We start from the raw sequence: 12,770 nt of genomic DNA on the forward strand, positions 1-12,770 counted from the left end.
TCCCCCCACCTCCTCCTCCTCCTCCTCCTCCTCCTCCTCCTCCTCCTCCTCCTCCTCCTCCTCCTCCTCCTCCTCCTCCTCCTCCTCCTCCCTTTCTTCTTCCACAAACTCCTACTCCCTTCTAGCACTGATGAAATTCCCTAGTTGGTTCATGAAACGTCTTCAAGAAAACCACCAAGCTCAGAGAGCACCAAGGGCCCACAGTCCTCCACTTCCTCCTCCTCCTCCTCCTCCTCCTCCAAACCCCCCTTCCTTCTAGCACTGATGATGTTACCTAGTTGGGTCAGGAAACGTCTGCAAAACAAAACCCAGCTCAGAGAGCACCGAGGACCCTTACTCTAAGGTCAACATTCTAAGTATTTGTGGCAAACAAAACTCTTACGGTATCACTTTCGGGCGGAAATGCCGGATTACGAGTCCCATCCAGCAGTGTGCCCGTGGCCACGAGGCACCCCTCCCTGCTCCCCCGCCCCTCCCAGGAGACCCCAAGACCTCAACTGACCTGGACGTTGGCAAAGTCCACCCGGTTGAGATCGCTGAGCATCTGGTTGATCTGCGAGGTGTTCTGGAGGACGGCCCGCGCGGCCTGGGCCAGGTGGTTCAGAGAGGTGTACCTGCGCAGGGTCTGGGCAAAGGCACTCACCACGCTCACCTGAGGGAAGAGAGAGCGTGAGGCTCCTCAGGTAGGGACCCCCAGGGCCCCGTTTTCAGCCCACAAGGGATTCCCCCACAAAGCCTCCCCTGGGTACTTATGGTACACCTGCCAGGATATCTCAAATTGACATTCTAAGATGGAAAAATATATATCTATATCTATATCTATATCTATATCTATATCTATATCTATATCTATATCTATATCTATCTATCTATCTATCTATCTATCTATCTATCTATCTATCTATCTATTTATCTATCTATCTTTTCTGAGGTTTTCGCGGGTGTTTGTATGTAGGTCTTTGGTTATTCAGGTTTTCTCCCGCGTAAAAGTGGAGGTGTCTTGGCAATGTTTCGACAAAGTCTCATTCGTCATCTTCAGGCTGGTGTTTTCGGCTTCGTGCTTCTAGGAGCAATGTGTGTGATTGCAGCTGTTTCTTCCTTTTAACTCCTAGAAGCTCCTAGAAGCACGAAGCCGAAAACACCAGCCTGAAGATGACGAATGAGACTTTGTCGAAACGTCACCAAGACACTTCCAATTTTACGCGGGAGAAAACCCAAATAACCAAAGACCTACATACATACATACATATATATATATTAAATTTTCAACTGTGGGTGTTGCCGATTGGATAAATGTGTTGTTACAGAAACGGCTAGTGCATATTAAATATGGGGTGATTGATAAAACGAATACCTTCTCTCTCCTCTCCCCCTCCTTACTAATCCCCCTCCCTCCCACCCCATCTTGGAGTTAGGGCCGAGTATTTGGATTTTTAGAGTGTTTTATTCATGTTGCCCATGGGTTTTGTATAGTTTTATCTTTGTAAGCCACCCAGAGTTACCCTGTGGTCAAAATGGGTGGCCGATGATGTTTTATTTCACTGCCCTAAAAAGATGAGGCTGTTACTTGTCTTATTCTACTGGGCTAAAAAAGAATCAGAAGCCAATGTTTTTCTTCCTTTTTTCCCCTTTCCCCCCCCCACTTCTTCCCCTTCCCCCTTTCCTTCCCCATTGTCCACGTTCTTTTGCATTTTATATTTTGATGAACTTAATTTCCCCCCCCTCTTTTAATGACTCTGTAATTCCCTGCATCGGGATGGAGTCAGGGGCGGCTGAATGGAACTGAGCGTTTACCAGCCAGATGCCCTTCCTGACACCTATGCGGAGTTCACAGCACAGTCTTGATAAACTCAATGAAACTATTTAAATAGGGAAAGCAGCCAGGATAAACGGGAGCTACTCCTGAATCCCAAGAGCTTTCTGCTTGAATTGAATTAAAGGAAGGTAAGAAAAATCCTGCCGAGGGATCGGATCCAATGACAAGGGGCCCCCAGGAGACTAAGGAAGGGCCCAGGGAGCCCCTGAGAGACTTTAGCGAGGTGATCCAAGATTGGAGCATATGGAAGAAAATGGGGGAGGGAGGGACAGAAAGGGGCACCCATCAGAAGCCAGAATGATCTTCCAATGATGCAACATGTGGCAGGACATCACTGGGCAAATGGCAGGATTATGTTATGCGTTTCCACTCTCACAATGGATGCAGTGGATGCATTTTCACGATGATGTCAGAACCGGGCCTGGCATCAAGGCGCCCCTTCAAGGAGAAAGTTTCACTTAGCACCAAAAAGACTGGCCAAAATGTTTAAAGATAAATCAACTAAATGCTGGAAATGCCAACAAACACCCGGGTCATATTATCATATGTGGTGGATATGTGGGGAAGCATAAAGATACTCAGCAAAAATTTGTATGTGGCTGGAGAAGATGATGCAACAACATATTGATTTAGATATGAGAGCCTTGGTAGTACAGTGGTCTAAGGCACCCTGTTATTAAGCTGGTTATTAAGACCAGCTGCCTGCAATTACTGCAGGTTCGAATCTCGCCAAGGCTCAAGGTTGACTCAGCCTTCCATCCTTTCTAAGGTGGGTAAATTGAGGACCCAGTTTGTGGGGGCAATAAGCTGACTTTGTATAAATATACAAAAGTATGAAGGCTATTGCTTAACGCATTGTAAGCCGCCCTGAGTCTCCGGAGAAGGGCGGCATATAAATCAAATTTAAAAAAAAAAAAAATTAAAACCGGAATTGTTCCTGTTGGGGATTTTATTTTTTTTATTTTTTTTTATTTTTAATTTGATTTATATGCCGCCCTTCTCCGGAGACTCAGGGCGGCTTACAGTGCGTTAAGCAATAGCCTTCATACTTTTGTATATTTATACAAAGTCAGCTTATTGCCCCCACAAACTGGGTCCTCATTTAACCTACCTTAGAAAGGATGGAAGGCTGAGTCAAGCTTGAGCCTTGGAGAGATTCGAACCAGCAGTAAATTGCAGGCAGCTGTGTTAATAACAGGGTGCTTTAAACCACTGTAGTACCAAGGCACTTGCAATTCAAGGAAAGGAAGAATCAGATTATTATAATATATGGGAGTTATTTTATCAATGGTTAGATAATAAATATGAAAGCAATGTATTGTAAAAATAGATAAGTAAAGAAGAGAAATGTTAGGTTTATGTTATTTTATCAGTATTATTACTAGTTAGTATTAATATAAGAATGAGTGTAAGAAATGAATATGGTGGTAAGTTTAATTGTTAGGAGACAAAGAATTTTATACTCAGATGACACAGTTTAATGTATGATGGAATGTTTGTATTAAAAGAAAATTAAAAAAAAAAAGGAGGAAGAGGGGAACAACGAGGGCATTTTGAAGACTGCAGGAGTCAAACCCATCCACGGCTACAGGGAGTCCTTGACTTATGACTGCAATTGGGACCAAAATTTCCATTGTTAAGCAAGGCAGTTCTTAAGGGAGTCATGCCCAATTTTACCACCGTTTATACCACCGTTGTTAAGCGAATCGTGCCATTGTTAAGAACAGAGAAAGAATAGAATAGAAATAATAGAATCAGAATCGAATAATATGAGTTGGAAGGGACCTTGGAGGTCTTCTAGTCCAGCCCCCTGCTTAGGCTCTGCGGGTCTCTATGCAGAGGGTGGGAAAAGAAATTGCAAGGCAGCAGGCAGAGCATCTTGGGCACAATCCATGCCACCATCTTGAAGTGCCGAGGGAAGAAGTGGGTGCCCCCTTTTCAAAGGGGGAAGAGAAACTGTAGGCTTGTGGGTCGCAACTTTGTTAGTGGGGGGGGAGACTGCAGCGGTTCCCCCACCCCACCCCGAAGGCGGAGAGGGGTTCGGCCTTTGTCTCTGCTGGCTTACCTTGCTCTGGACCACGGCCTGCGGGAACTCGCTCATGGCGCTCATCAGCCAGCCCTCCAGGCTCTTGGCAAAGTTGCGGATGGCTTGGGTCAAGGTGCCTGCCGGGGAAGAGAACGGAGCGGCCTCAGCCGAGTCGGGGAGCTGGGGAGCCCCGACTGGAAGACATAAAGCTGCTTTTTTTCAAGAGGCAAGTGAACTTTCTGGTTTTTCTTTGAAGACGTTCCACTTCTCATCCGAGAAGCTTCTTCAGCTCTGACTGGAATGGTGGGGAATGGGAGGATTGATACTCCTGGCAGACGGCTGCAGGGATCTTCAGCCAACACAACATACCTCCACACTTCCAACCCAGGAATACACTAAGGCAGAATTTGGTCCACCCTACAGCTAAAACACCCAGATACAAACTGAGCAACGTGGTATATGCAGCACAATGCAGTGAGCCCTGTGCAGATCTGGACATTGGGGAAACAAAACAGCCACTTCACAAACGCATGGCACAACATAGGAGAACAAATCCATCAGGACTAGATTCAGCGGTCCGTCTGCGTTTGAAAGACAAAGGCCACTCTTTTGAAGACAACAAAGTCCACATTTTGGACAGAGAGGACCGCTGGTTTGAAAGAGGAGTCAAAGAGGAGCCTTGGTGGCGCAGCAGACTAATGCAGACTGTTAAGTAACACCAGGTGCCTGCAATTACTGCAAGTTCAAATCTCACCAGGCTCAAGGTTGACTCAGCCTTCCATCCTTTCGAGGTAGGTAAAATGAGGACCCGGATTGTGGGGGCAATAAGCTGACTTTTACAGAGTCAGCCTCTTGCCCCCAACAATCCGGGTCCTCCTTTTACCCACCTCGGAAGGAAGGACGGAAGGCTGACTCAACCTTGAGCTGGTCAGGCTCAAACTGCTGGCTATGGGCAGAGTTAGCCTGCAAAATTGCATTGTAGTACTGCTCCAACATGATGCCACTTAATTAGGAAATACAGTATCTTCAGTGCTAGAAGAGAGGGGGGGGGGTCTGTGGAGTGGGGAGAGGAAAAAAGGAGGAGGAGGAAGAGGAGAGGAGGAGATAGGGAGGAGGAAGAGGATTGTGGGGTCCTTGGTGCTCACAGATGTTTCATGACTCAAGTAGGTGACAACATCAGAGTTAGAAGGGAGTGGAGTTTACTCTCTGTTTACATACAAGTGAGTTGCCCTGTCAGTATAGGTACAGTAGAAGTACTGATTTCTTCTCTGTAGTTCCTAAAACAGACTATTTTTAGCAAGTCCAAAATACACTAGAGAATTGTGTAAGACTCAGACAAACCAGCCATCAACAGGCACAGAGAGATAAACAGCATGTACACACCATTCAAAAAGCAAAAATGGAAACCACAAGACCGAAAGGCGAATTCTGGGAGTTGGAAGCTCACCCGTTTTAAAGTAGGTGAGACTGAGAAACTGTGCCAGGGCAAGAATCTGTATTTCGGTACCACCGGGGAAGCGTGGCGATCCAGCCTTTGTCTAAACTCCTCCCCATCAAAAGAGAACCCACTACTGCCCAAAGCAGTATTTTTCCACTGATGAATGGTGCTTTCTCCCCCCTCCCCCACCTTGGCTTGTTATTTAAACCCAGTTTCTTCTCCTACCCTCTGGAACAACCCTGTGGTTTTTCAAGCTGGCGAGAACCTCACACTCTCCAACCGATGCCCTGTGGCCCAATCCCTTAAAGAACGGGAAGCTTAAAACAAAGGCCGCCAAGGATTTACGGAGAGGGAATATATGACTGAAAAGTTGACGATGGAGGAGTCTGTGCCGAATGGGGGAGGGGAGGGGAAGAGGGATGGTGGTTTCGTGCAGAGCCTGTTAGAGAAAAGCTTCGTAAAGGAACCCCCCCCATCCCCCGGTCTCTTTTACGCACCGGGAACAGGCCGGAGAACGTCCGGGATCAGAATCTCCACCAGGGTTTGGTACAAGAGGTGGTCGCAGCTCCGCATCCAGGCCAGGATGGGCTCGTGTTTGCAGAGGGCGATCAGCTGGTGTCTCGGGAGGATGGCTTCGTAAGACTCTTCGCTGCAAAGGGAAAGCGGGAGAGCCTTTCGGTAAGAGCATCCGGGCTGTCCCCTAAAAACCCGTCCAAGGACTCGTCTCTGCATTCGGGGCCAGCACTTCCGAGGGCAGAGTGGAAATACAGGTGGACCTCGCCTTACGACCGCTCGCTCAGCGACCCTTTGAAATGACAACAGCACAGGAAAACCACAATATAAAAGAAATAAAAGATAATAACGAATGGAAATAATAATTTTTACCACCTGACCTGACGGCCGTGGCAGCATCCCCGTGGTCAGGTGGTAAAAATTATTATTTCCATTCGTTATTATCTTTTATTTCTTTTATATTGTGGTTTTGGTGCCCTGTAAGCCGCCTTGAGTTGTCATATACAAGTAGGGGGCAAAATAAAATTTTAAAATAAAATAATAATAATAAAACAAAATAATAAAGCTAATAATATAATATAATATAATAATATAATATAATATAATATAATATAATATAATATAATATAATATAATATAATATAAGTATAGTATAAAATTCAATTCAATTCAATTCAATTCAGATGCTTCGCAACTGACACGTATTTATGACGGTCGCGGTGGCCTGGGGTCAAGTGATTCCCCTTTCATGACTTTCTGGCAAGCAAAGCCAGGTTCACTTAACAACCGTGTTACTAACTTAACACGGCTGTAGCCAGGGGGACCTTCTGTCAGGTTCGCCTGATTCGCCAGTTGCGGCCCTTTCTTGATCGGGATTCCCTGTGCACAGTCACTCACGCCCTCGTCACCTCACGCCTGGACTACTGCAATGCTCTCTACATGGGGCTCCCCTTGAAGAGCACCCGGAGGCTCCAACTGGTCCAGAATGCGGCCGTGCGGGTAGTCATGGGAGCTACTTGGCGCTCCCATACAACACCTCTCCTGCGTGAGCTGCACTGGCTCCCAGTGGTCTTCCGGGTGCACTTCAAGGTGCTGGTTATCACCTTTAAAGCGCTCCATGGCATAGGGCCTAGCTATCTTCGAGACTGCCTGCTGCTACCGAAAACCTCCCATCGACCCGTGCGCTCCCACAGAGAGGGCCTCCTCGGGGTGCCATCAGCCAAGCAATGTAGGCTGGTGACCCCCAGGGGGAGGGCCTTCTCTGTGGGGGCACCTACCCTCTGGAATCAGCTGCCCCCAGAGATAAGGAGAATCCAAGACTTCGGTGCCTTCCGCCGTGCCCTTAAAACCTTCTTTTTCCAGCAAGCCGGGCTGGCCTAACACTTTTTAAAATGTTTTTAATTGTCTGCTATTGTTTTTAATCATGGGGCCAAATTTATACATATCTTTTTAATTGTATTTTAATGTTTGTAGTTTATGTTTTTAGTTGGCTGTTCACCGCCCTGAGTCCTCAGGGAGAAGGGCGGTATACAAATTTAAAAATAAATAAATAAATAAATAAATTACATCTGCAGCAAGAAAAGCTGTTCAACGGGGCAAAAACTCACTGAGCCACTCTCTTGCACAGCGGTAGAAAGTTTGGGCTGACTTGTAGCCATGTGTCGAGGGCTACCTGCATTCATTTTGAGCCCAAGGGTCAGGGGAGGTGGAGAGGCCACCTGACCATGGCATTACCTGGCAGCTCCGCCGGCGGCGGCACCCGTCCGGCTGGGGAGAGATTCGGAATTCCAGAAGGAATGCCAGAGTTTCTCGAGGAACGGCAGCTGGAGGCTCATCACCACTTCGACGTTGGCCTGCAGGGACAGACGCCTCCCATCAGATCTGCTTCCAGCGGGACAGGCAGAGGTGCTCCTGTGGTCGCCACGTGGTTGCCCCAACAGTGAAGCAATCGTGGCAGGGCTCCCAGGCAGGTCCCCTTCAAACCTGGCCCCTTCCGAGAGGGGGGGGGGGAAGGACGTGAGAATCACCTCACAATGCCGGCGGTAGAAGAGCTGCAGAGCCTGGAGGTCGCGTGATTCGATCCCCTCCTGCAGGGGGACGCTTTCCGGATTCAGAACTGGGAATTCAGGCAGGATGTGAGTGATGTCTGCGGGACAAGAAAAAAAAAAACAAAATTGGGAGATTTGTTTTATGTACCGTTGCCGTTATCAGGATCAGCACGATTGTAAGTTTCGCTGAATGTGGCTAAATTTTGTTCTACTGCTGGCAAAATTACGTGGAGTCTAACTGCCCACTGGTGATCTACTGCAAATCGCAATATATATTACGACCACAATTGTGACCCAAATTTCCGTGGTTAATATGTTGTGCCCCATTTTATGACCTTGCCACTGCTGTTCAGGGAATCGCCGCGGTTGTGAAGTTTTAAATCTCAAGTCTTTTAAGTTAAGTGAATCCGGCTTCCCCGTTGAATTTGCCTGTCGGAAGGTCACGACCCTGGGGCACTGCGACCGTCATATGAGTCAGGATCTAAATTTTAATCACGTGGCTACGGGGAGGTGACAACGGTTGTAAGTGCGAAAACCGGTCATACGTCACTTTTTTCAGTGCTGTCATAACTTCAAATGGTCACTAAATGAATGGTTGCAAGCGGAGGGCTCTCTGAACTTCAAAGCACTGCACGAATCTGGGTTTGAGGCGCTGGCTTTGAGCCTGGGGTTGAAATTTATTTATATACTAAATTTATACACCATCCGTCTCCCAGGGACCTCCCTAATCTGCCCTTTTCACACCTTCGGGGTAGGCTTCCTGTTTTCCCACTCCTCCACCTCCCCAAATGTTTCTTCCAAAGTTACTGGGTTTTTCATCCGTCGGCTCGGACAGTAAGAGAGGGGGGCAAGTAAATTTAATCATTAAATCAAAAGAAGATAAAATCTTAAGCGTTTGGGGTTCTGTAAAACACACTTTATTGAAACTGTAAGAGACATATGACACAGTACTAAAAATGCTTATTGTTATGTAAATTGGAAAAATGGAAAATATTTTTTTTTTAAAAATCTGCACTTTATTGAAAGAGACTGCCAGAAAATAGCAGCACAGATTGGGATACGGAAACTTTTCTCACCGATGAATTGCTGGTGATGTTGACACTGGGCAGCTACGGACTCTTCGGGGGTGGTGTGGGGGGAACTGATGCCCCCCCCTTCAGATGACCCATCCAACTTCTGGGAAGGTCGGTACCTGCAGAACGAGAAGGGGGAAGAGAAGAGGCTTTTACCTTGAGAAGGAGCTGCGGAGGCTTGGAAGGAAGGAAGGAAGGAAGAAGAGAGTAACTGATGTGGAAGGGACCTTGGAGGTCTTCTAGTTCAACCCCCTGCTTAGGCAGAAAATCCTATACCATTTCAGACAAAGAGTTATCCAATCTCTTCTTAAAAATGGGTCTGGTGGCTCAGCAGACTGATAGCATTGTGATTAACATCTGCTGCTTGCAATTACTGCAAGTTCGAATCTCTCCAGGCTCAAAGTTGACTCAGCCTTCCATCCTTTCAAAGGTAGGTGAAGTGAGGACCCAGTTTGTGGGGGCAATAAGCTGACTTTGTATAAATATACAAAAGGATGAAGGCTATTGCTTAACGCACTGTAAGCCGCCCTGAGTCTCCGGAGAAGGGCGGCATATAAATCAAATTTTTAAAAAAAATTAAAAAAAAAATTAAAAAAAGTTCCAGTGTTGAAGCGTTCACAACTTCTGGTGGTAAGCTGTTCCACTGGTTAATTGTTCTGTCAGGAAATTTCTCCTTATTTCTAGATTGGATTTCCCTTTGATAAACTTCCATCTGTTACTTCTTGTCCTGCCCTCGGGTGCTTCGGAAAATAGGTTGATCTCTCTGTGTGTGCGAGTGTGTGTGTGTGTGTGTGTGTGTGTGTGTGTGTGTGTGTGTGTGTGGTGGTAGGTGGGGGGAACAGCAATTATTTCTCCTTTGGGGTGTGTATGTGTGTGTGTCTTCTTCCGCCCCGATTTGAAAGGCCTTCTGTCATTCCAGGCAGTTCCATGAGGACTAGCAACATGAGGTTGCAACGTGCCACTAAGGGCCGGGGGGCTCCTACCTCTGCTTCTGGTGGGCCGGCTGCTGCCTCATGGCCATGTACTGGGCATCTTCCTGCAAGCGGTTCAGGGGCGACTCCGGCTTGAGACGGATCCCGTAGTAATGATACTTGGAGTTTCCCCTGCGGAGGATAATGGGCAGTGGGTTATTTCCAAGAACGGGGTGCGGGGGGGGGGGCAGCCGCCATCCTAAGAATGGGTTTTGGGGGGGTTTAGGGGAGGGGGCTCTGCAAATCCCCCCATGGAGACCCCTGACTCTCACGGCCCTCTGCAGTTTCTCACCCTTTGGCAGGTGGTCCTCGACTTATGACCCTCCATTTAGTGACCGTTCGAAGTTACCACTGAAAAAAGTGACTTTGACGGCTGATTTTTTGCTCTTATGACCGGGGCAGCATCTCCCCCCACCTCCCCAAATCGTGGTCATGTGATCAAAATTCAGGAACTTGGCAACCGGCTCGTTACTGTGTTTCCCCCAAAATAAGACCCTGTCTTATATTTTTTTTTAGCCACCAAAAAAGGCACCAGGACTTATTTTCGGAGAGGGGGAAGGGGAAATGTCGTTCACTGATTCACCTCACTCACCGCGTGTTGTCCCCGGCCTCCTTTTTGCTGTCGGAGAGGGGTCTTCAGGAACTTCTTCAACTAGCAAGGATTTCCTGAAGGTTTCTGCAGCCGATAACAGAACTCTGGATCGATCCAGAGCTCTGTTATCGGCTATGGAAGCCTTCAAGAAAGGCTTGCCGGCTGCAGACGAAATGGGCCGAGGTGTCTGAGGCTGCAACTTTCCGAAGGTAAGTTGTAGGGCAGCTCCATCCCCACCCTAGCTTCATTTTTACCAGGGGTGAAATGTAAAATTTGTTACTACCGGTTCTGTGGGCATGGCTTGGTGGTGGTGGTGGGGGGTAATTTTAAAAACCATTTTTTCTACAACCTTAAGAGATTGCAGGAAAAAATGCTTTTAGAAGCCTCTGATGATCAGGCAAGTCAGCTGGGATCGCCAGAGGCTTTTAAAGGCATTTTTGTTTCTACAACCTCTTCGGCTGAAGAAGTTGTAGAAAAATTGCTTTTAAAAGCCTCTGACGATCCCAGCTGAGCTGCGCGATCATCAGAGACTTTTTTTTTTTACTTTTAAAAGCATTTTTTCGGCTGAAGAAAAATGCTTTTAAAAGTAAAAAAAAAAAGCCTCTGATGATCGCGTGGCTCAGCTGGGCATTGGGGGGGGGCAGGGATTTTTGCTATCGGTTCTCCGAACCACCTGCTGCCATCGCTACTGGATCAGGTGATACGGTCCTACCCGGGAGCATTTCATCCCTGATTTTTACCTGTGTACCCTGGAGTTGGCAAGGTCTTAATTAGGGCTTATTTTGTGGGTAGGGCTTAATTTGGGCGCACATGTAAAAATTGAGCTAGGACGTACTTTTGGAGGTCATATTTTCGGGGAAACATGGTATTTATTACTGTTGTGGTTATCATTATTATTATTATTATTATTATTATTATTATTATTATTAAATTGATTTGCTGCCTGTTTCAGCAAATAAGTCTGCTGTTATTCTGATAGGCTGCTCACTGCCATAAAAGCCCGAATTTTTTTTAAAAAGGAAGTTTAACAAAGCGTTGGCAGCGTCCTGGGAATCACCGGATCACTGTTTGCGATCTCCCCGGCCACGGTCCGAAAAAGGAAAGTCAATGGAGGAGGCGGGGAGGGGGGAAAACCAGATTCCCCTAACGACTAAACGATTCACTTAACAACAATCACTGATTTGCTTATGAACCATGGACACAAAGATCGCAAAACGATGGGGGCACAGCTCACTTAGCAACAGTCTTGCTTAGGAAGGGAGATTTTGGCCTGGGCTGTTGTCGTAAGTCGAGGACTACGTGGTGTCGGGTCGAAAAGATCTCGGAGGTCATCTCGTTGGGATGGATGTGACTCCTCATTACCCTCTTCGTCCTTGAGGGGGCGCTATGACGCCATGCCCAGTTCTGATGTCATCGTGCGAACGACACGGTGATGCCCACGAGGGTTTAGGAGACCCTCCCCTCCACCTCCCTTGCCCTCCGTTTACCCACAATTCCCTGCAGCAAAGGACGGGAAATTCTTCTCGGAAAGCAGCCCCAATGGTGTAGAAAAAGGAAAAAAAAAAGGCTGGCACAGTAGCCGAAAGGACCCTGAATGCTACGTAGAAGGGACCCCCCCCCTCTGTCTGGCCTTCCTGAATCCGGGGAACCTTTCTGGGCTTGGAGCTGCTGGACATCCGGGGAGGGAGGGGGGGTGTCGAAAAAAAGGGCAAGATGGCAGCTGCCGAAGGGGCAAGGGTTTACCCCAGGAAGTGGACCCCCAAATATCCAGGGTCTCTTCCCAGCCCTCAACCCTTGCCAGACCGGAATGGAACCACTCCTGTGGCCACCTTGCCATGACCACCTCTCCACGGCCAACTCGCCGCGGGACAATTTAACAAATCAATGATTTAAAATGAAGAAACAAAATATCTGAATCGTCGTCGTTCACATTTGATTCTGTCCCTCCTTTGGCATCCGGAGTCTATTCCACCGTTTCTTCGAAATTACTGTAATTCTTGTCCCTGTGGCGAGCTACCCCGTGGCGAGGTGGTCGTGGCGAATGGTCCCGGACCCCTTGCAGACCTGGTGCCCAGCCGACGCGTCCTCAGGCCCATGAAGACCGAGCGGATCAGCTTCCCGAAAGAGGCTGCGTTGACCGGATCCAGCTTGTGTTCCTGGCAGTGGCGCAGGTAATGGTTGTAGAGGGAGCTGCGGGGCAGGCTCACCCCTTCCGCCGTTTCGTAGTTGTCCAGCAGCCACTGCAGCTGCTCGGAGGAAGGGGAGATGGGGGGGGGGAAAGATGAGACGAGAC

The 12,770-nt window shown here is 47.8% G+C and overlaps 1 protein-coding gene across 2 annotated transcripts in view; it reads right to left on the minus strand.

Annotated features, from left to right (window-relative positions):
- The window catches only part of RFX2 (regulatory factor X2), a 58,984-nt gene that overhangs the window by 4,641 nt on the left and 41,573 nt on the right, over positions 1 to 12,770 (minus strand). For both annotated transcript variants that reach the window (XM_070931923.1, XM_070931924.1), the window contains exons 7-14: positions 12,542 to 12,723; positions 9,898 to 10,017; positions 8,918 to 9,033; positions 7,821 to 7,939; positions 7,528 to 7,646; positions 5,778 to 5,929; positions 3,882 to 3,979; positions 503 to 652 (exon numbers count right to left, since the gene is read on the minus strand). In XM_070931923.1, coding sequence (XP_070788024.1) covers positions 503 to 652; positions 3,882 to 3,979; positions 5,778 to 5,929; positions 7,528 to 7,646; positions 7,821 to 7,939; positions 8,918 to 9,033; positions 9,898 to 10,017; positions 12,542 to 12,723 — 1,056 coding nt within the window. The remainder of the gene's footprint in view (positions 1 to 502; positions 653 to 3,881; positions 3,980 to 5,777; positions 5,930 to 7,527; positions 7,647 to 7,820; positions 7,940 to 8,917; positions 9,034 to 9,897; positions 10,018 to 12,541; positions 12,724 to 12,770) is intronic.

The sequence above is a fragment of the Pituophis catenifer genome, unplaced genomic scaffold (genome assembly GCF_029215685.1).
Source record: "Pituophis catenifer annectens isolate HBS135680 unplaced genomic scaffold, rPitCat1.0.hap2 SCAF_1, whole genome shotgun sequence".
In the NCBI taxonomy this organism is placed as follows: Eukaryota; Metazoa; Chordata; class Lepidosauria; order Squamata; family Colubridae; genus Pituophis; species Pituophis catenifer.